At 40.4% G+C, this 22,072-nt stretch overlaps 1 protein-coding gene across 1 annotated transcript in view; it reads right to left on the bottom strand.

Annotated features, from left to right (window-relative positions):
• SEL1L (SEL1L adaptor subunit of SYVN1 ubiquitin ligase) overlaps positions 1–17,236 on the bottom strand; it is a 57,394-nt gene extending 40,158 nt beyond the window's left edge. Inside the window, exons 1-3 of the mRNA XM_060095749.1 lie at positions 17,052–17,236; positions 11,878–11,915; positions 10,807–11,038 (exon numbers count right to left, since the gene is read on the bottom strand). Of these exons, the coding sequence (XP_059951732.1) occupies positions 10,807–11,038; positions 11,878–11,915; positions 17,052–17,121 (340 nt within the window). The 5' untranslated portion in view covers positions 17,122–17,236. The remainder of the gene's footprint in view (positions 1–10,806; positions 11,039–11,877; positions 11,916–17,051) is intronic.
• Between the last annotated feature and the right edge of the window lie 4,836 nt (positions 17,237–22,072).

Raw genomic sequence — 22,072 nt, 5'->3', positions numbered from 1 at the left:
GCCCAGAAGAAAGTGACAAAAGCTTCAGGACACTCAGGTGACAGGTAGTCAGAAACCAGAGTGAAACTTGCTCAGGAAAACTGCTGCTTAAGAACAGTGAGTGTGGGGACTTCCTGGTGGTCCAGTAAGACTTCACGCTCCCAATGCAGGGGGCCAGGGTTCGATGCCTAATCCCACATGCATGCCACAACTAATAAGTCTGCATGCCACAACTAAAGATCCTGTGCACCACAACTAAGACCCGACGCAGCCAAAATAAATAAATAAATATTAAAACAAAACAAAACAGTGAGTTTCACTAAATAATGGTTGTAAAGGCATTTTGAGTTCAAAAGCCCTGGTGGGGTGCTTTTCCACAAGGATGGTCTCCCAAAGGCGTTTCCTTCCACAAATAACTTCTTGTACAACCAAACAAAAGAAACAACGATAAAAGAAAGCTCTGCATTAAAGTTAGACCTGTTGTAGGTTATGGCCTATGTTTCCTTAACCATTTATCTTCTGTTTAGTCAGAGTACTAAGGTTTGTTTATTCCTTTCCACCCTCCCTCTTGCATGTGACAATGAAGCAAAAATGCTATCCTATTATTCAACCAACTTTCCTCAGAACCCAATTTTAAGCATGTTTAGTTAAGTTTAAGCTCAGTGCCATTCAAAACAGACCAAGATACTGGTTATTTGATTTTTTTTAAAAGACTATTAGGGTAGTGTGTAGAAAAGACAATCCAAGCAATGGGAAAGTATACAAAATTAAAGAAAAAACACTGTCATCTTTAGTTACCACTGAAAATTATCTTTCTCCAAAGGTAATGACTGTTCCTAGAAAAGAGGTTCATTTTTCTTTTCAAGTGCAAATGTGGGGGGACAAATGGCTTTCTTTCCCATAAGGGACCTGTGATGGTTAACTCTGTGTATAAACTTAGCTGGGCCACAGTATCCAGATGTCTGGTCAAACACAACGCTGGGTTTCTGTGATGGTGTTTTTTGGATGAGATTAACATTTAAATCATGGACTTTGAGTAAAGCACATTACCCTCCACAATGTGGGTGGGCCTCAATCAATCAGTTAAAGGCCTAACAGAACAAGAGCAAGAAGGAATTCTGCCAGCAGAGGGCCTCCAATTCTATTGATATTTCTCTGGAGCACCCTGAGCAATAGAGGATCAATGGGGCGAGAGCTGGTTCCTTATACGGGGTGAGGGTAGGGGTGTGTCCAGGGGCTGGGCCGGAGCGGTGGCTTAGGTGGTCTGCCCACCCCTTTATGGTGGTGTGTGCAGGAGGCATGCGCAGTGCCCTGCTTTTGCTCCCGACCCCCTGCTTTTGCTCCAGGCTCTTCAAAAGTGGCTCTTCAAAAGTGGCAGTTGGGTTTTTTGGTCTCTGTTATCTTTTGTCCATCATTTTGCCCCACTGTCCCACGCAGGCAGTTATTTTTAGTCCCATACAGTTTCTATATATTTGTTGGTCGAGGAGAGGTGTGCCCAGGGGCAAGCACTGCAGCACTGCAGCAAAGGGTCCCGGGTCCCAGGTTTCTCTCAATACTAATTATTTACAATGTGACATTTTCACTTATCACTGACATTCCTTCAGGTGGCAGCCCGTGTAGACTGGCTAACAATTCGTAACCCCTTCCTCACCTCTATAGGGCTAGGGGTGGTCAAGTGATAGTTTTGGCAGTTCTACTAATAACTTCTGAGGGAGGCTCCCGCTCCTCTGATGCAGGCACCACTTCTTCCTGAGGACCTAGGACCTGGAGATACAGCTACCACCAGGTGTGACCGCCTGGGACAAACATGACGATGAAGTCAATTTACTAAGGAGACTGAACAGGAGAGAGAGAAGGAGCTGGAATCCTTGATGGCACAAGCCCTGAACCACCTTATCTATGGAGTTCTGGTTATGTGAGGCAAATAAACCTCTGCTCCTGCCACTGTTTGATGGATTTTCTGTTATCTGCCAACAAAACATGTTCCTTTTAAAATGACTATCGAGCATTCTCTAACAGGGGAATACCACAGTGTAATCACTCCCCTCTTGGTGGCCTTTCATTCATTCTTTTTCAACAAACGTTTACTGAGGTGATACGCAGAAAACAGTTAACACAACAGACATGACTGCTATCCTTTGAAAGGCTGGCCCTTGGCTGGCATCTGGGAACTTAGACTTTGGGAGGGTTCCTGCCACCCTAACCCTAGTGACTCACTGTACCTAAACTGCTTGTACAAACAATGTGGTTTATGCTCAACATCTGCTTTTCTTCTGGGAGTCTGCAATTTTGGTAGATTCCAGGCGGACAGTGATTACATGACTAGTCTCCACTAAAAACTCCAGGCACTGGGTCACTAATGAGCTTCCCTGGAAGACAACATTTCCCATGTGTTGTCACTTGTGCTAGGGGAATTAAGTGCATCCTGTGTGACTCCACCGGGAGAGGACCCTTGGGAAACTTGCACCTTGTTTCCTTTGGACCTCATCCCATGCTGATTTTGCTTTCACTACAATAAATCATAGCTGTGAGTACAACTATATCCTGAGTCCTCCCAGCAAATCACTGAACCCAGGGGTGGTCTAGGGGGTCTCCCAATATCAACTGGCATCAGAAGTGGGGTTCCCTAAACCAACCCCGACTCACTGATACATGGTGAAATTTTGGGAAAAGAAGAATAAGGGGCCCGGTGTGACGTATCTTTGGTGTCCAGCTGATTATGGGGTTATGCATGGTATGCAGCAGTAGCTGATCTGCTGTATGTTATGAGAGGTAAAAGTTACCTGTGGAATCTGAACATGATAGATCCAACTCCTGGAGAGCAGGCTTGCTGCACCCCACACTGCTTCTGGCCATGCTGGCTCAAGTGATGCCTTTGGGTTTTGCTCTCTCCTCCATGGGAGGAAAAAGGGGCCCCAAATGCCCGAAGGTAAAAAGGCCAAAAATGTTAAAAATCTGCATTGTTCTCTTCTCCAAGTGGGCTGGGGGTGGGGTTTAAATCATGTCCCAGGGCTGGAGCAACATTTTAGATAAAACAAAACAAGGGCCTCCCTGGTGGCGCAAGTGGTTGAGAGTCCGCCTGCCGATGCAGGGGATACGGGTTCGTGCCCCGGTCTGGGAGGATCCCATATGCCGCGGAGCGGCTGGGCCCGTGAGCCATGGCCGCTGAGCCTGCGCGTCCGGAGCCTGCGCGTCCGGAGCCTGTGCTCCGCAACGGGGGAGGCCACAACAGTGAGAGGCCCGCATACCGCAAAAAAAAAAAAAACAAAACAAAACAAAAAAAAACAAAACAAAACAAAACAACAACAAAAAAAGGGAGGGAGGTCACACCACAGCCGTTTTTTCAGCCTAGCTGCTGCTGCAGTACCTCCTCCACTCCGCTTCCTCCCCTGCATTCCAGCCTGGATCTTCCCCGGCAGCTGCAATGTTAACCCTGCAAACACTGAATTTATTGCTAGGAGTTTAAGTAAATTGGCAATGAGGAAAAAAGAAAAAAGGAAAATTTTTTAGTGACTTTATATTTTGTGGTTATGACATCTGGATGTATGGTAAAAATGGATATAAAATGTTAAATGCTTGTAACTGCATACATGCCAGAGGAATCATCCTGATCAAGAGAAGCTACAAAAAAAGAAATGTGTTAGTGGGACACAACTTCCTTGCTTTTTGCCGCCAGTGGGCGGGTTGGAATTTAAACTCTCTGAGTATTGGAAACAGAACAAGTCTCTGTAACTGATGAGTTTTGCTATGGAAGATATGGATTTTTGCTTGTTGGAGCCTCTGGAAAAAGGGAGATAATAAGAAAGGTGACCTACAGATGGAGATCTACTTTTAGAGTTCTAAAAAGCAGGTTTTAGTTGGCTAATGAGAGCTTGTGAAAGTGGAGGTCTGTCCCTTAGAGACCGATGTGCATATTTGTGAAGGGGTCGATTTGGACTTGAAGAATGACAAAACCAGACGGTCATAGGAAAGCCTTATCTGCCACTTGGCCTTTCTGGCCTGTAGCATCTAGTCTTTGCTGCTGAAGAAAAGCCTCTGACTTTTTTTAAACTCCTGAATTCACAGATCCTAATTGCCTGTATCTGATTCTAAGCTGAGGCCTGATACCGTCTGGTATAAGCTTCCAGCCTAAGCGGGAGCTGTGTTGAACTGAAAGCAGGCATAGGCTCATAAAGAGAACTCATACTCTGTGACCTCTGCACATTAGGCCATCTCGCTGCGGGGTCTACCCTGTGAGGACATCATAGCTGCTCGGCTGCACTGGCTGGGTCCCATACAAATCCCAGCAGGAGAGGACTTGTTCTTTGATGGGACCATCTGAAATCAGGCTCCTGATTGCGTGTACAGTGCTGACACAGAGCCTGACCACATTCTTAACTTGTGGCTATAGCTGAAAGCTGCAATTTGGGAGAGGGGACATCACGGCAACTGTGACCTCTGATCACTCCTCACAGGCTGAGCCGACTCCAACCCCCTCCAGAGCATGTCTAACCGAGGTCAGCTCCCTGTGCCTGCGTCGCCTGAAGAGCTGCCATTCGCAACGATGGACTGACACCTCTGACTCTGCTTCCCTCGCCTCTCTCCTGCTGCACACGCCTGAGTGCAAGCTGGTTAGTCATGCAGCCATCCGCAGAAAGGGGCTGATCTTTTCTAGGCTGTGCACCAGATAAAGTCACCACAGTGAAAGCGGTGGGAGGTTATGTAGAACTATTTTGAAATTTTTTGAAAATTCAGGAGTTTCGTCCTGACCGATTCGTGAATAGGACGTTTTTCTGGTTCGGCTGTATACAGGGGTTTCTCTATGAAGATGTTTTGCACCTCTTTCACAGAACCCCTCCAGACGAAAGGTCTGGATGAGAGTAGGGGATGACTGTAAAAACATAAAATTATGAATGTTGCGTGGAAAACACTGATTTTAGGACCACCAAGGGAAATACACCAAAACCCCTGCAGCCGGAAAGGCACATGGGAGGAGAGAGGGCATTATGATCTTTGTTCTTCGAAATTACTTCTGGAAGCTTCTTCCTTTTCCTGAAGGAAAACTCTCTGTGCCCCTCTCCGAGCTGTTGAGAGTGCTCTGAGTTCAGACAGCTGAGCTATGATCACACCCGGCAGCGCTGACTGGGGCAGCAGGAGCTGACCCAACCCCTGCACTTCCCACGCAGAAAACCTCCCGGTGCTGACCACACTCACGAGGTGGATGAACCGCTGTCACAGGCAACAAAACTGTTTGGAACTGATTGCCCGTCCCCCTGAAACCAAGCACTGAACTAAATTGTTTGCACTGGACTGGGATCCCCAGGACAAGATACCCATGGTGGGCAGCCTCATCACACTGCCTAATTTAGGTCTTGCTCGGGGTGCCCAACGATTGTAAACGCTCCGTTTCTAGAGATTCTCTGGGAATCCCCAACAATTCCTTCTGGGATTGTACTTCTGTATGTGTACCCTGACTATCACGACACTGCCTCAGCCCTGGAAGGCTTTCAACTCAGCTTCAACTTACCGGCCAGACTTGTACTGGGCCTGAACTGATGCTTAGAGCCAGGTAAAAAAGGTTAAAACAAAAACTTAAGGAGGAAGCTACCTGTTTTTCTAAGATAGACCTTTATGATTAATGGGATTTCTTATTTGGCTAAGACACGTGAAGAGCACAACTGAAATCAATACTGCAGGTGGGTCTCACTCTGCTGTCTGGGTCATATTGATAATAATTTTGCTGTAAAGACAACCTGGCCAATGACCAAAGGGTTATGCCACGTACAGTAGAGTGAACATAGCAGGCCTAAACTTCTATCCTTGAGAAGGCCTGCTTACAAGGCTGGCCCTTGGCTTGTGCCTGGGAACTTAAGATTTTGGAAGGGTTCCCACTACCCTAACTGTTATGAGTGACTCACCCCAACTGTACAAAAAATATGACTTATGCTGAACACTTGCTTTCCTTCTGGGAGTCTGCAATTTTGGTATGTGCTAGGCACAGAGAACCTATGTGACTAGCCCTCTATAAAAACTCCGGTACTAGGTCTCTAAGGAGTTTCCCTGGTAGACAACATTTCACACGTGTTGTCACAACTTTTTCCTGGGTAAATTAAACACATACCGTGTGACTCTCCTGGGAGAAGACCCTTGCAAGCTTGCATCTGGCGTCCCCCAGACTTACCCCATGCACCATTCCCTTTGCTGATTTTGCTTTGTACTCTTTTTCTGTAATAAATCATAGGTGTAAATACGACTATATGCTGAGTCCTGTGAGTCTTTCCAGAGAATCATCGAGCCCAGGGGATGGTCTTGGGGACTGGGAATAAGTGTGAAATGTTCCAACGAACAGCAGAAAGCAAGTGTGGCTGGAGTCCTGTGAGTGACAGATGAGGTCAGAGAGGAGAGGCTTGATCACATAAAGCCTTGTTTGGATTTTATTCTGAACTTGACAGGAAGCCATTGGTGGCTTGTGAACAGGAAGTAGGATCAGTCTGCCTGTTATTAGATAACTGGCATCAGGGGAAAGGGTGAAAACAGGGACACTAGATAAGAAGTCCTTACATACAAGAGATTCATAACTACCCTTGGGTGGTTCAGGAACTACTTTAGAAAAGAGAAACCTGGGCCTCCCTGGTGGCGCAGTGGTTGAGAGTCCGCCTGCCGATGCAGGGGATACGGGTTCGTGCCCCGGTCTGGGAGGATCCCATATGCCGCGGAGCGGCTGGGCCCGTGAGCCATGGCCGCTGGGCCTGCGCATCCGGAGCCTGTGCTCCGCAACGGGAGAGGCCACAACAGTGAGAGGCCCGCATACCGCAAAAAAAAAAAAAAAAAAAAAAAGAGAAACCTAAGTTTCTCTTTAAGGATGAGCAGAAATGCGATACATGGATTGGGGCAAGGGGGTGAGGAAGGTATCCTAAGCAGTGGGGTGAACTTGTATATGCCTCTGAAGAAGGGTGATAGGTTTAGCATCGCTCGAAAAGGGCAAATGGGGGGAAGCTTTGGGAGATGAAGTCACAGAAGATGGCGGCCACGTGCACACAGAAGGCTTTGTGAATCTTGCTAAGGAGCAAGTACTTCATCTCATAGGCAAATGGAAGATAATGGGGGTTGTAAATAGGGGAGTTATAGGATCAAATTTGGGTTTTAGGAAGATCAATATGCAGAGACATGGATAAGAGGCTGACAAAGGAAGCAAGTCTAGAAGTAACTGTCATATAACCCAGGTCTAATGTAGCTGGGAGTACACAAAAAGTCATGCATATGCAACTTATATGTATGTACATAAGCCTTTTCATGTATTAATAATACATTAAAAACAAGTTTGAATAAAAAAAAACAAAAGCAATTATTGAAAAACTAAAACAAGTGAATCTGAATGTTTATAAAGTTGTTGGTATGACCACACAGAACATTACTGAAATGATTTTAAAACACATTATATTATTGATACAAATCACTAGTAAAATAAATACTAAGAACAAAAAGAACCACAAAGAAACCTTAAACTGCATTCAGTGGTTAGTGGTAAGGTTGCCATTGTTATTTTGAAATATTATATACTTTATTATTTGTTTGATTAAAGTAATATAACATTAATGTTGTTAGGTATCATGATTTTCAGCATCAGGGCAAGGAGACCCAAACATAAAGGAAGCAAAAATCCTGATGGGTGGAAAGGACTAACAGCAGACTTGAAATCCACTCTCTCTTTTTACTGCCCAAGAAACAGAGAGACAGAGAGGTGATGTGATCAAATCATGTGAGACACATGCTAACAAGAGGCCTTCTGGCAAATGCACTCAAGGTATTTACCACCAGGAGAGTCCCTACTTGTGCACTGCTTTACCGGGTTGGACCTGGTTTGCTCACTGTACATAAACCTAGGATGTAAGTATTTATCAGGCATGACTTCCTAGAAAATACCACACAAGCCATGCAGTTATCAAGGAATAAACTGGAGAGGTTTCATCACCGAAATAGCTCCCTTTTGTGTAAGTGACACTCCATATCAATCACTCAAAGGCCTCATATATTAAAAACATACTTTAAAATAAGCCAGAGCACATCTTAATTGAGGTAAGACAGGACCTGGGAGCAGCTCTGGCAGGCACAGATCTGTGACTTGTGTCTTGTGATAATTATATCTTTGAAAATATTAGTCAAGTTTGATAGTGGGTAGGATCTCTGATTCTTGTGAGTTTGTCACTCTGACCCTCTGTGTTAGCTCACCTGTAATATTTAATGTGAACTGGAATAATCAATATCAATGTTTTATGTCCTAACCCTACCCACCAAAAAGGCCTATTAGTGACAATTCAGTTGCAATGCATATCCTTGGTGTCTAGATTACAGTATCTAAAATAAATACAATTTCCCACTAAAAGGAATATGGATCCCCTGGAGAAATGGCTGAGATTCATTTTGGGGTAAGGAAAAGTATAAGATGAATTTGGGACATCTTGTCCTGCCTAAAAAGGAAGAAGTTTAAAAGTCACCTACGATTAGTCAAAAGGACAAAGGAATGAACTTAAAGGGACTCTCAAGAGACAAAAGTGGAATAATGTGAGCAATAAAAAGAATGATTGCAAAAGAGTAAAGCACAGCTGTATAAAACCCATGGATTTGTAATGATGCTCAAAAGCAAAGCAAAACAAACAGAAAACATATTCACTGGTCTCTTTTGGAGGTTGCTAGGGCACCAAATCACTATCTGAAAATATTTCAAGGGAAAGAATCAAGCATTTATCTTGCTGTGTAGATTATATTTCTGGGTAACCAAATAGTTGATGAGGGAAAGTTCTTCTTTAGAAAAGAACTCCAGATAACAAATGCAGGAGGAATGATAAGTTAACAAGTCATTACTTTGATTTTGAAACTCCTAATGAAATAATGCATCCAGACAACAAACGAAATGGTTCCCAAAAGCTCTGGGTGAAAGGTCAATGAGGAACTTTCGAATGGCTGGGTCAGGCTGACACCACCTGACCTTGCTGACCAATCACTAGGAGTGGGACAATCAGATACTATGTAACTCCCAGGTAATGCAATGGGAAGCATACAACACTAACTATAAATATTATCGATTAAAAATAGAACTACATCTACCCAGGCCTTCAGAGCCAACTTCCAGTTCATAGACTAGACAGCAGATAGTGGAACAAGTTCAGTTACATTACCAGCATATGACTAGCTAGATCTAGAATGAGGGAAATCCTATGGCAGAAAGGATATTCTTTCTTTAACAAATAAAATGACACTTAAAAACAAGGAAGGGAAAATTGTTACAGATTAAGAGAAACCTAACATCTTACTGTGGACACTGACTGACAGAAACCAATTCCAAAAAGACATTTGAAACAAGTGGGAAAACTAAATGGAATCTGGGTATTGGGTGATAAAGGAATAATAGCTAATTTTGTGGGTGTTATAATACTATTGTATTTTCCATTTTGTTGAAAAAAAATTCTTACTTTTAGAGATATGTACGCAGGTAAAACAATGTGGAATTTGCTTAATAATCTAGGGGAAAAAAAAGAGTAAATGGATATGGAGTGGCAAAGATGAAACAAGAACAAGAGTGTTGATGGCTGTTGAAGCTGGGTGACGATGGGTACATGGGGGTCATTACACCCTCTACTTTTGTACTTGTTTGGAAGTCTCACTAACAAAAAAGAAAGGAATGAAAATAAATATTTGGCAAAAATTTAAAAATGGTAATAATACACTTGGCTGAGGTACAGGAAAAGGAACAGACTTACTTTTCTGCAGAACAGTTTAGCAACATGACTCAAATGTCTTTTCAAATTTTATACTTTACTTTTAAGGTTTACTTTTAAGAACTAACTCTAAGGAAATTTTCATAGATGTGTACAAAGGTATACTTAAAATGGTCTCCCAGCAAAAAAAAAATATTGTTATGGTATATTTACATGTAAAATTTTTATAGCCATTAACCATTAAATTGTAAAAGAATATTAAATAATATGGGAAAATGTTCAAGACAAACTGTTAAGTGCAAAACGCAGGCTGTAAAATAGTATATACATTTTGAACCAGTTTAGTCTTCTTGAAACCATACATCTAGAAAAAAGCCTGAAAGAGTATTCTCCACTATGTTGACAGCTGTTATTTCTACTTGATGGGATTAAGGTACTTTTAATCAAAGAAAAAAATGGTTTCTCTTTTTTTGTATAAAATATTTGTAATAAAAATTATATTTTTAAAAGGTAAAACCTGGATCAATTCTCAAGATTGGCTAATAACAGAATAAGCAGATATGGTGGTGATCTTTGAAATAATAAACTAAATGACAGATGGGTGGTGGGACAGGGCAGAGTGGATACATTAATAACTAATTTTTAAAAGAATAGGTATTTAGCACACTCTACTGTGAGAAAGATCAAGCTGTAAGTTTAAAAATTACAGAGTGTCAAGAAAGCAAAAGTTAGAAGAGGATTAAAGTTTTTATGTAACTTTAGGATAAACAACTAAATCAAATTACCTAGGATGACTGAAAAGATTATTGTAGTAAAAATCCTAACACAGTTCTGAAAATAACCAAAGCAGCAAGTTAGACAACCCTTCCTGTCTGAGTTTCTATTTTGTGTACCACTCTGACAGATTGTTACATACTGGAGTCCAAAAAGAAATGTTCAAATACTAATATTATACAAATGCAATTATGACTATCAAATTCAGCTTCTGTAACTTATCCTGTAAAATTATATGCTATACATTATATGTGGTGAATATCAGTAAAATAGGACTACTGCACCTTCTATAATAGCTTTAAAATTTCAGTTGCCTCCTTCCTAAATAAGGCAAAAGTAAACAAAATGTCTAGACTACCTGGTTTCCGTACTTTCATTGGCTCTTCATAGTCCTTGTTTTCTGGATTTTCAGATTCTAGAAAGCTGATTTCTTCTGTGACACTTTCTCCTTCTTGGCTTCTGAGGCCGTCTTCCTCTTCTTGAATAGGTGATTCCAATTCTGATTCTTCTGAATCAAGGAATATCTGACCAGCGACTACTCTGCCTGCTGGGCTATGGTCCTCTACCGACTCATCTGACGGCAAAGAAGTCTGACAATATAAAGTATTTTTAGTTTCCACTACTAACAAGACTCCCTCCAACCTAATTTGACCATTTCTTTCACTAATCCAGATACACCTCCTTCAGTTCCTTGAATGTGTCATACTCATTCGCCTCTATACACTTTGGCACGTGACCATCACATGCCTTCATCACCTGCCTAAACCTGACTCTTTGGATTTCAGCTTAGATGTTACCTCCCCCCAAGAAGCCTTCCTTAAATTCCCCAAGTCTAGGTTAGGGTCTCCCCCTACTTGCTCCCAATATATCTTATACTTCCCCGTATGACAGCCCTGTACTACAACTTCCTGTTTCTTATCTACATTCCTTCGAATCTAGAGATCAGGGATCATAACTGATTGGTCTCTTTGAAGATGTAATAATCAGCCTTATTCATTCAATCAACCAAGTTAAGTGCATTAACAGATTTTTTTTAAATTGATAAGTGTAAACAAATGGCAGAGGTTAAATCTTCAAATTAAAAAACTAAAAAAAAAAGAATAAAATCAATCTTTCATTAGGCAGTAAAAAATGTAACTGCCTTCAGGCTCTTCAACACACACACACACACACACACACACACAGAGCACATTTAAGTTGGAATTAAGTCTAGTAACCAACACTCTTAGAAATATTTATTATTCTCTCCTATAGGTCAGTGATTTTTCCTCCCAGAAGAATATTGGCACTAGCTATCTTTCTTTTACTTTTTTTAAAAAATATAGTTCTGTTGCTCAAAAGATGCAGATTTCACATCATTTTGAAGATACATCATTCATGCTTTTAAACTGGGCATCAAATACTGGTCAATGTAAATTTGAGTACACACCTTGGAATCTAAGGATTCATCCTGGTTGCCTTCTTCATCTGTAAAGAAATTTTAAGACAATTTAGTCATCTTTCTTGTTTGGAAATTGCAGGTATGTTAAATGAAAGCATTTGATAATACAACAAATACAGACACTGGATAAATAAATCTATAATTATCTAAAAATTGGTTGTATTCAACAACTGCTCAGAAAAGATTAAGTGAAAGGAAAAAAGGGCGTTGGGGGTGGTATTTTTTTCCTCTTTATTCAGGAAAGGCATTAGCTTCATCTGGTACACAGGTAGGAAGACCAAGACCACCACCACCAAAACCAGACACTTCTTCAGGTGCCATCCAGTTCTTTTGTATATAGTTAGTCCACTACTGAGAATGAGTTGCTAAATTTATAAAAATAGAGCCCTGATTTTGTGGTTCGGGATTCCACCCATTCTTCTCCTCAGCTCAGACTCTGGAGTAACTCTAGCTTATTTTAGTGATAACTAGCATTTAATTGTTCACTAAGACCACTAAAGATGGACATTAGGAATTATTATTATCTGACAGCAGAGTTGCCAAAGATAGTTAGAATTTGTGTTCGACTTCACTGAAGACATAACCAGATATGCATAAAAAGTAGCATCACACTATCATGTATTTACTCACATGAGATCTATTTATTAAGAAATCAATAGCTTATATCAACTATTTACATCTTTCTTCCAAATTCATACTGGCTGTTTTGGTTTTGTCCAATTACATTAAGTTTCCTTCTATTATTCTTTCTGCATTTCTCTGCTACTTCTATTCTGGCTGCTTGCTATTCTTTTTCCTGCTCTTATATAAACACATTCAACAACCCAACGGACATTCACAAATATTTGATCTTTGTATTCCCAGCCAGTTAAAAAAACAACTGTCAGATGATCTCTAAGTTTCCTTCTTACTATTAAAATTACCTGATTTTATCCAGGTGTGAGCTTCAGGATTGCCAGCTCCGTAAATTATGTGAGAAATTAACCAGTAGACAAAACGCTATAAGACCATGTGATTTTTTTACTAGGAAATTTGGTGTTATGGTTGCCATTTATCTTTACTTCATATGGTTATATCCTAAATATGATTGGTGACTTGTAACTCTCCAAAGTACAACAAAAACATGTTTTGGAGTTTGTGTTACCAAAGTACTGAGCCAACTTTAAGAAGTATAACCAACTCATTATGCACCAAATACCCAACTCTATTTCACAGTATTTGTTTCTTTTGAATATTTGAGAAAAATCAGTCTACTGGTGAGGTTGTGCCATAAAGTGCTGTAAATTCAAAGAAAACTTAAATTATAGCTATTTTCACATTCACTACTTTTAGATTACCTTCCAAATATTTTATTTCTGGTGGGTGGGGAGGAGAAGGGTTTAGCATGTATTAGTCCCACAGTGCCCATAACATTTAGGTAGTGATGTCAATTAATGAAAATCATCCTTCATGCTCACTTCTTCACAAGTATTACCCAAAGCCCAAGTTCTAACATATGGTTTAAAGTCCATTCTCAGCACATCTTTGGATAAGGAAAAAAAATTCATCTCTAATAACAAAGTTGTATGTGTGAATGTATTTAATTAGTCATAAACATTAGCTAGTTAATAAATCAAGAGCAGACATTAAATGTGAAATGTATAGGGTATATCCCCAAGTACTGAAACTTTAGATTAGTTGGAACTCAAATCACTAATCACTCAATTGAGTACCTTGTCACAATAGTTCACATATGTAGCTAATAAGTAAATAATATAGATGCCTGTAAATAAATTTTAAGACATGTACATTTGAGACACTACAAGCTGTTAGGCATTAGAGTAGCAAAATGTGTTTCTGAACTCCCAGAGACATGGGAACTTGTGACATCGGGTTATTTCATATGAATGGCATCATGTTTCTCTTTCTTTTCTCTCCACAAACTAGGAATATATACTCAGGTTACTGGTAAATAAGAGCTTTCCTTCTCATTTACTAAACTGGGAAAGCCTACTCCAGATGGTAATCTTAAAGCAAAGGTATTTTCTCTTTGAAACTAATATGTCCATTCACACAACACTTTAAAGAAGTTTCTTATAACACAGAGACTTCTGACAGGCAGTCAGGTAAGGATTAAAAATACTGAAGTTACACATAAATAAATAGAATATAGTAATGCTTTTATCAGAACACATACATCAAGCAACAAGAAAAATGCAAAAGGATTCAATGAAGAGCTATGGATTTCTCTCAAGAGTATCATATCCAAAATACCATGGTTTACATTACTTTGGTAATCATACCCCTTCCTTTGAAAAAGACCAATTTTCATTTTTATTGTATCAGCTAACAAAACGGCAAAATACCGGGGATACTCTTTCAGGGAAAAGTGGTCATTACAAATTCATTTTCCAACTTGTCATGTAAATTAAACAGACTGATATATCTTCAAACACAGAAAGCCTTCCAAGTTTAGTGAAAAGAGACCAGATATCCTGTCTTTGGCTTTGCCATTGAATCTGTGCAGATCCTAGGATACTGCTGATTCCCAATTACTCCAAATCCAAGGCCTGGAGAGCTAGGCTCAAAACCTGGCTTTATTACATGTTAACATTACACACATGGTTCAATATAGCAAGTTTGCTCAGCTTCCTCTTCCTCAAGTGTCAAAAGGGAATAATATCATCTGCCTTGTTGACTCTCAACAAAGTTTTAAGGAACAAAAGAAGAGTGAAATGAAACATATTCTGCAATCTGAAATCTACTCTTTAAATACATGGTGTTAATATAACTGTTACCTGAAATACCTAGCAGTGGACCTAATTTACAAGACGCTGTAATATTATTTGGCATAAAGAAAAGAAGTAAACCATTTTAACCAGTAAGCCACTTCCCGTCAAAAACAAGAAAACATGTGAGAAAAGTTGAAGCATTTTTCATTATTATCTTGAGAAAATGAGAGTAGTATCTTTTAAATCTCCTCCTTTAAATTTATTTATTCACAAGGAAAAGAAAACATTTCTAATAAAAGTATTATACTTTTACGTGCCTTTAAGACAAGATATTAGGTAACAGCTAGTAACAATGATAGGATCAAGATTCCTTTTGTTGGCTGATCAAATTCTATCTGGCAATAAATGCAACTTGCTCTGGGTAACCACCAACACTCAAACATTATGTCAACACAAAATTATGACCCAAAACTTGATTTTTAAATAGGAGTAAATCTTTAAAATAAAAATGAGGCTGATATCCCGTATAAATAAGCAATTTAATGAATAAAAAAAGTCAACTGAAAATCCATGTACTCAACTTATAAAACTTTATCTCACTTAAGCGTTTTATGATATTTGCACTTCATGTGAGAACAGTAGTGCCTTTATTACTGGTCAGCATGCCCATCTATATAGTTTTAGTTCTGGCTGAGTAAGATTTTTGCCTCTACCAGAGAAATGTTTTGGCAGTTTAACTATGATGGAAATCAGAACAGATGTTTTGTGAACATAGTCCTTTGCGTACATCAACACAACCCAAAGATTTAACACTTCAGTATAAACAGTCTTCTATTATAATATATGGAGAATCCCAACTGTTGATTAAAAAACATCTTCAAGCATCATCTCCACTGACATGATGCTTTTGATATGTGCAATCTAGTCAAAGGAAGATGCAGGAAAATGTTTACATGCTTTAATTTTAAGTCTGCAAACTGAATTCAGAGGGATATGCACCATATTCTTTAACTAGTAGTTCTTACACTTTAGGGTGAAGAATCACTTGTGGAGCTTTTTAAACTACAGATACCCCAACCTGTTCCAGACCTAAAACTGCGATTTTAACAAACCCTCAAGAGGAATTCTGATGCAGGTGGTTCATGGTCCATCAGGTACTCTACAGTACTGATTTCATACTTCCTTTGATCAAATAACTGCTAGCAGTGGCTTCAGGAGTTACACAGAGTTTTAAAGATTTGGTCATGAACACAAATCAACACTAGAAGGCGGGGGGCGGACCTCAGAGCATGATGTTGGCAGTAAAGTAACTGGCGTATGCTTGTTGCTTTTGAAATGGTATCTTAAACCACACTATGGATAGAGTTTTAGGTTTAGACCTCTTATTTTAGAAGCAGAATGACGTTACAGCATTGACTTACAACTAGGACGGATAATTTGAGGAGTCAGATAACCATCTGGGAAATTTTCTGTTGGGGGGAAAAAAAAAGAGTTGACATTTATACCCTGCCTTGTTCCAAAAAAAATTTAAAGCCACAGAACGGCTGTTTTGTTAACTGAAACTGATTAAAATTCAAAAGCTTTATTGTACTGATTGTTTTACCAATACTCAGAAACACTAAATGCTTCTTTACCAACACTCTCAAAGTAAACGTTTTCAGATGTAGGTAGATTAAACTATTAAAAAAGAGAAATGATAATTTTCAGAGTTAGGGTATAAATCAGCTAACTGGAAAATCAAATCAAAAGCATATGAATTTCCCTATCTATGTAAAAATCCATTTTACATTTATAAGAACCAAGATTTTTTTCAAAAATCATAAAATTACTGTTAGCAAACATGGGGCGGCTCAGAAACACTGTGACACAGTAAAAAACACTTTCTTAAGAATATTTCTTTAAAAAGGGTACGGAGTAGGCACATTTACATCAAAAGTCTTCATTTTTTAAACAAAGAGACAGGGCAATCTCAGGTGCTAAGCAAACCCACCAAACCACTGTCAACATCCTGGTTTTGATGGACCTGGCTCTGCCCAGACAACCCCAGGTGTGCCAATTACTTAACTTACAAATCCCAAAGCCAAAGTTTCAAAACCGATGCAGCACATAATCTACATGAGAGTCGTGGAAGCTCCGGAAGGGCTCCTGTGTCACTGTGGGTCTAAGCCAGATGTCAGGATTCATTCCCATGGAGTCACTGCTCATTTGGGAGGACTCGTGTAAAGTTTGTGAAGTGAGGAGAGGTGTGAGTTGGGGGACCGCCCCTTCTTTTCCTCCCCTCTCAAGCTCCCCTAAACACCCGCTCTGACCCAGGCCAACCGAAGCCCAAGAAATGACAGCGAGTGACAGGCTACTGCGAGGTGTGAGCTGGAGCCCCCACGGCCCTGCCCCGGGATGGAGGCCGGGGGGGCGGTGGCTCCTGGCCTCCAGTCCGAGGGGGCGGATACTGACCCGAGGACGCGGAGGCCGAGCCCAGCAGCACCGCACTGAGCAGGAGCGTCAGCCCAACCCAGACCCGCATCCTGCTCTCAGGGACGCTACCACCCGCTGGAGCTGTCGCTTTCTCCTCTGCCACCACCAGCTCAGCCACCGCCGCCGCCGCCACCGCCGCCTCGCCGCTGCTCTTCCTGCTCTGGTTTCCTTCCTCCGCCCCTTCCCAGGCCTCCCTGCCCTAGCGTGCAGCCAATCCCCGCCCGCCGTCGTACGCTCCTCGCCCAATCGCCGAGGCCTTCCCGCCCACCTTATTTCCCCGCCCCTGGGGTCAAGAATTGGCCAATCATTATGCGAGATTCTCACACTGGCTTTCCCGGTTGGACCACGGCCTCACCGACATGGCCCCAGCTAATTGGTAGCTCCTGGGTTTAATCATCCCGGAATCAGAGCATGAGTCCAGGGTTGGACGAAAAGTCACCCAAGACTACAATTCCCACAATGCACTTCAAGGGCCTCTCTCTGTGTGTGCTCTTGGGAAACGTAGTCCATCGTGGGGCAATATTTAAAAGTCCAGGTGGTTGTAGAAGTTCAGAGAACTTAGCTAACACCTGGGCTAGACACCAACTCCAGGCCGTGAGCTCACAGGTTTATTTTTTTTTTTGAGCCAAATAAATATCAAGAAACACACATTATAAGGTTAAGAGTTTGTAATATGTTAAGTTCTTCCTCTTTGTTTTATTTAGAAAATTTGAATTGGACATAGTGGTATCAGCACTGAGGAAAAATACAACAGCTAGACTGAATTCGAGATATATTTTTTTTTAACGTAAACGAAACAGTACCATATATACGGAAACCAAGGTGGAACTCACTACTGGTCCCCCTTTCCCCTACAAAACAAAAGGAAATAAACCCCACCTAGTACAGACTATGTCAATGCTAGTATTCATTTTTATGACATCCACCATATAATAATAATCTGGAAAAAGGGGCAGACAGTCTTTGCAAAACCCTTTCAAACATTTGTCCTCATCCCTCTCCTTTTGTAAGTTACATTGTTTTCTTGTTCATTGACTACCTAGGTCTTACATGGACTAGGTTCAACAGTCTGCGTTGGTGTATTTGGAGATAAAGGTAACAGATTGCATTGCAGAAGTGGAAATAGTCTTGTGTATTAAGTACTAACCCCAGGCATGCTCCAACTAGGTAGCAGAGCGGTGGCTTAGTGTTCCTGCCCTTTCATCAAATTGTCATTCTGCTTTCCCTAGTATTCACCCACAGTCAGCTCTTAGGTCTACAACCTAGATATTCTGAGTTCAGGATTTTGGTAAAGTCCACACTGGCCACATATCTTCATATCATCTGTGTTCCATCTTCTTTGCAGAAGAGTCCTCTTTTCTGGGAAGAGGATAAAAAACTATTGTGAACATTCACATTGGAGAGGATGAAGGAAAAATATTGTCCCATGAAAAAGAGTTCTCTTTCTACTCCTACCACACTCATCTCTATTTTTGTCACTAATAATGCTTCCTCAGAGTTCCTCTCATTTTAAATCATAGAGTAAAATCTAGTATACTATGTGACCATTTTTCTCTTTCTCACTGAAAACTTCCTTACTGACCCTCATTTTCCCTTACCTTCTTGATGCACCTGAGTTCTAGCCATACTCACCAACACCATTCTCTCTTCACTGTAACCTAAACTGCATACTATGGCCAGATGAATTTTCCTTAAACACTGCTTTCATCTTCTTTTTCAAAAATTTTTAATGGCTGCCTTAAAACTGACAGTTCTACATTCTTGTGGGAAGTATTGGGGAAGAAACTTCTTCCCTCCATAAGAGAAACAGTGATTGTCTGACTGATAAGATTGGGGAAAGTTCACTGTTCGGTTGAGAGCCAACTTCTATTTTCATCTTTTTCTTTACTGAGTGCTTCTTATATCAAAGCCCTGTGCTAGGTGCTGCAATGACAAATTTTCAGCTTCTCTTTTACTACTTTCCCAATTTCCACATTCACACTCTCTTGCCTTCTCATGGGCTCCCCTACCCTCTCCCCACTGCCCTTGCTTCTTCTTCTTCTTAGCCACAACCCTGGCATCTTCCCAACTTCACTTCCATTTCATCTTGGCTGAGTCTTCTCTGTCCAGGCCAGTCCTCGTTAATCCTCATTTCTCTAAGTGTCTACAGAACAGTCACAAACTTGCCTTTTAAATGGGTGGTAGCTTGCTGAGGTCAAAGACAACTATGCAATTCAATGTATAGGAATATAGCATTGGACTTGTCACCTACTAGCACTAGATAATTATTTGTTGATTAATAAATACACCTTACCAATAAAGTGTTTTTAAACTATTTTCAAAGCACATGCTGTCTACCCTAGTTTAATCTTAAAAAAATCTACCATACTTTTATCTTAGAAGAAATATTAAGGAGCACTTGCAACCCTATTATACAGGAAATTTACTTCACTCCTCTTACCTCATCTGAAAAATGGGTATGTTAATAATACCCCCTTCACCAGGACACCAGGTCTGTTGTGAAGTTCGAGATATACAGGGAGGAAAAAGTGCTTTCTTCATTATAGAATCGTCTACAAACATTCTTTCTTTTTTTTTCCCACATTTCAATTGACAAGTTTTATTTTATTTTTGACAAAAAATCAGTATTTCCCAAATTGGTCCTGTTATAAACATTACAGGAATGCTTGTTAAAATACAGACTCCCAGCCCTCTTATTCTGATATGGTGGGTCTGGGGCCTAGGTTTAATCATATCCCCATATAATTCTTTTTTTTTAACATCTTTATTAAAATATAATTGCTTTACATTGTTGTGTTAGTTTCTGCTGTATAACAAAGTGAATCAGCTATATGTATACATATATCCCCATGTCCCCTCCCTCATGCGTCTCCCTCCCACCCTCCCTATCCCACCCCTCTAGGTGGTCACAAGGCACCGAGCTGATCTCCCTGTGCTATGCGGCTGCTTCCCACTAGCTATCTATTTTACAATTGGTAGTGTACATATGTCAATGCCACTCTCTCACTTCATCCCAGCTTGCCCTTCCCCTTCCCGGTGTCCTCAAGTCCATTCTCTACATCTGCATCTTTATTCCTGTCCTGTCCCTAGGTTCTTCAGAACTACTTTTTTTTTTTTTTTAGATTCCATTTATGTGTGTCAGCATACGGTATTTGTTTTTCTCTTTCTGACTTACTTCACTCCGTACGAGAGACTACAAACATTATTTCTTATTGATTCTTTGTTTGAAGCAAAGGAGCAAAGCAAATTAAAAATTAATTTTTATTAAGACTAATAAATTAGCTTTATTCCCTTAATTTGAAAAAGATTTAGAGCTGCTAAAGCTATTGTCTTTAGCCAGCAATGAGTAATTGACATGTTCTGAGACCCTGACTCCCTGGGGGAAATTCCAAATCTCCAGAGCAGATCTAGAATATGGTGTGGGAAAGCCAGGTTTATTTTGTCAGGCTGCTACATTGCATTTTGATTAATTAGTGAAAAGGCTGTGAATTCTCCATGGCCTTATCCAGTCTGAGCATACACTCCTCAAGGCTTCCTGCCAACATTCCCAGTTAAAGCTGTGTACTCATTCAATTTGTACAAAATGTTAGTATTATTTAATTCATAGACTTTTTAAACTGTTTGCTCAGCTGTCTGTACTCTGTTCTACTTGTTCATATCAGTGTTCTAGGTCATTGTCACAGATTTCCGAGTTGCAGAAAACCTGTTTGCTCTGCATTACAACACAGCATAGGACCCAATAGAGGTAGATAATAAGTGCCTTTTTATGCAGTTGACATTGATGTGACCTTATTCCATTGAAATGAATCAAATAATCGGCAAATATTGAGAACCTCCTGAAAGTGTTAAGGACGTGAATCCAGCTTGTTCTTCGTTTAAGGATGGTGAGATAACCCTCAGAGCCTTTTCCTGAGAATGGAGTGATTGTCACCAACTCTAGTTGAGTATCTTTGCCTGTGCTATTCTTAGAGATCTATCTGAGTTGGCAATGTGTGAAGGCTGCCAGCACTTGCATGAACATATCTGCCAGGGCAGGATAAGGGAGAGACAGGCAGGGAGCAGGATATTTTCCCCTAGGGGCTTGGAGAAGAATGCACAGAACTTTCTTTGAGGTAGATGAGGTGAATTAAAGTCACTATTTTTATGTTTCTTTTTCATGGATAAATGAAAATATAAAACCTTGCACCATATTGTGAGATAGAACCTGGCACCTCTTTGTGTACATTCTCCGCTCCTTGAGTAAACAGACAATGTTTTTATATCTTATCGTATACCTAGAATTCCAGGATTGTATATGGCAGGTAGATAATTTAGTAATCAAAATAAACAAGCTTTGAATATTCCAGTCACTTCCTATGATCATAATTAAGTCTTGTAAAAGTCAGGATGTAGATCCCAGATTACGGAGAAGTGTATTTGATATACTACCTAAGTTTGCAGTAATAGAATGAATTGGGTCGGCTGTATGAGTGTAAGGCTCTATTTACCAAGTGTCATCCTGAAGTGACATTTACTTTGGAGATGTGTATTCTTTCTGAGCAGTGTTGGCTCACACCAGATAAAGGAAAAGCCAGGATACCTTTATACCCTGAATAAATGGACAGGCATCTTTTGACCTGACTTTTTCATAGATTTAACTACCAGTTCTGGAGAAAGACTGGATTAAAACTAAATTTCAATAAGAATTGGATTAAGTGAATTTTAGAAAATGGAAATAAACTGTTGGGAGCTCCCATTAGATTCAGAATACTTAACTCCTGTGTAGATGGCAGTGTGTTTCATTTGTGAATGTTGGATTAGGGACATTATATTCACAGGATAATCCTTCCTTTCTTCCTTCATTGATTCAACACATATTTTGGGGGCACAGTCAATGTCTTCCAGCCAAAGACCACCAGGAATACACCAGTAGTTGAACACATTAGGTTTAGTACTTATGGCAATGAGGAAGAACACACACACTGTAGGGTGTTTCAGGAAGGGGGCTTTAAATAGAACCT

The sequence above is a fragment of the Mesoplodon densirostris genome, chromosome 4 (genome assembly GCF_025265405.1).
Source record: "Mesoplodon densirostris isolate mMesDen1 chromosome 4, mMesDen1 primary haplotype, whole genome shotgun sequence".
In the NCBI taxonomy this organism is placed as follows: Eukaryota; Metazoa; Chordata; class Mammalia; order Artiodactyla; family Ziphiidae; genus Mesoplodon; species Mesoplodon densirostris.
The sequence above is the reverse complement of the archived record's forward strand: the minus strand, read 5'-3'. Positions and strand labels throughout refer to the sequence as shown.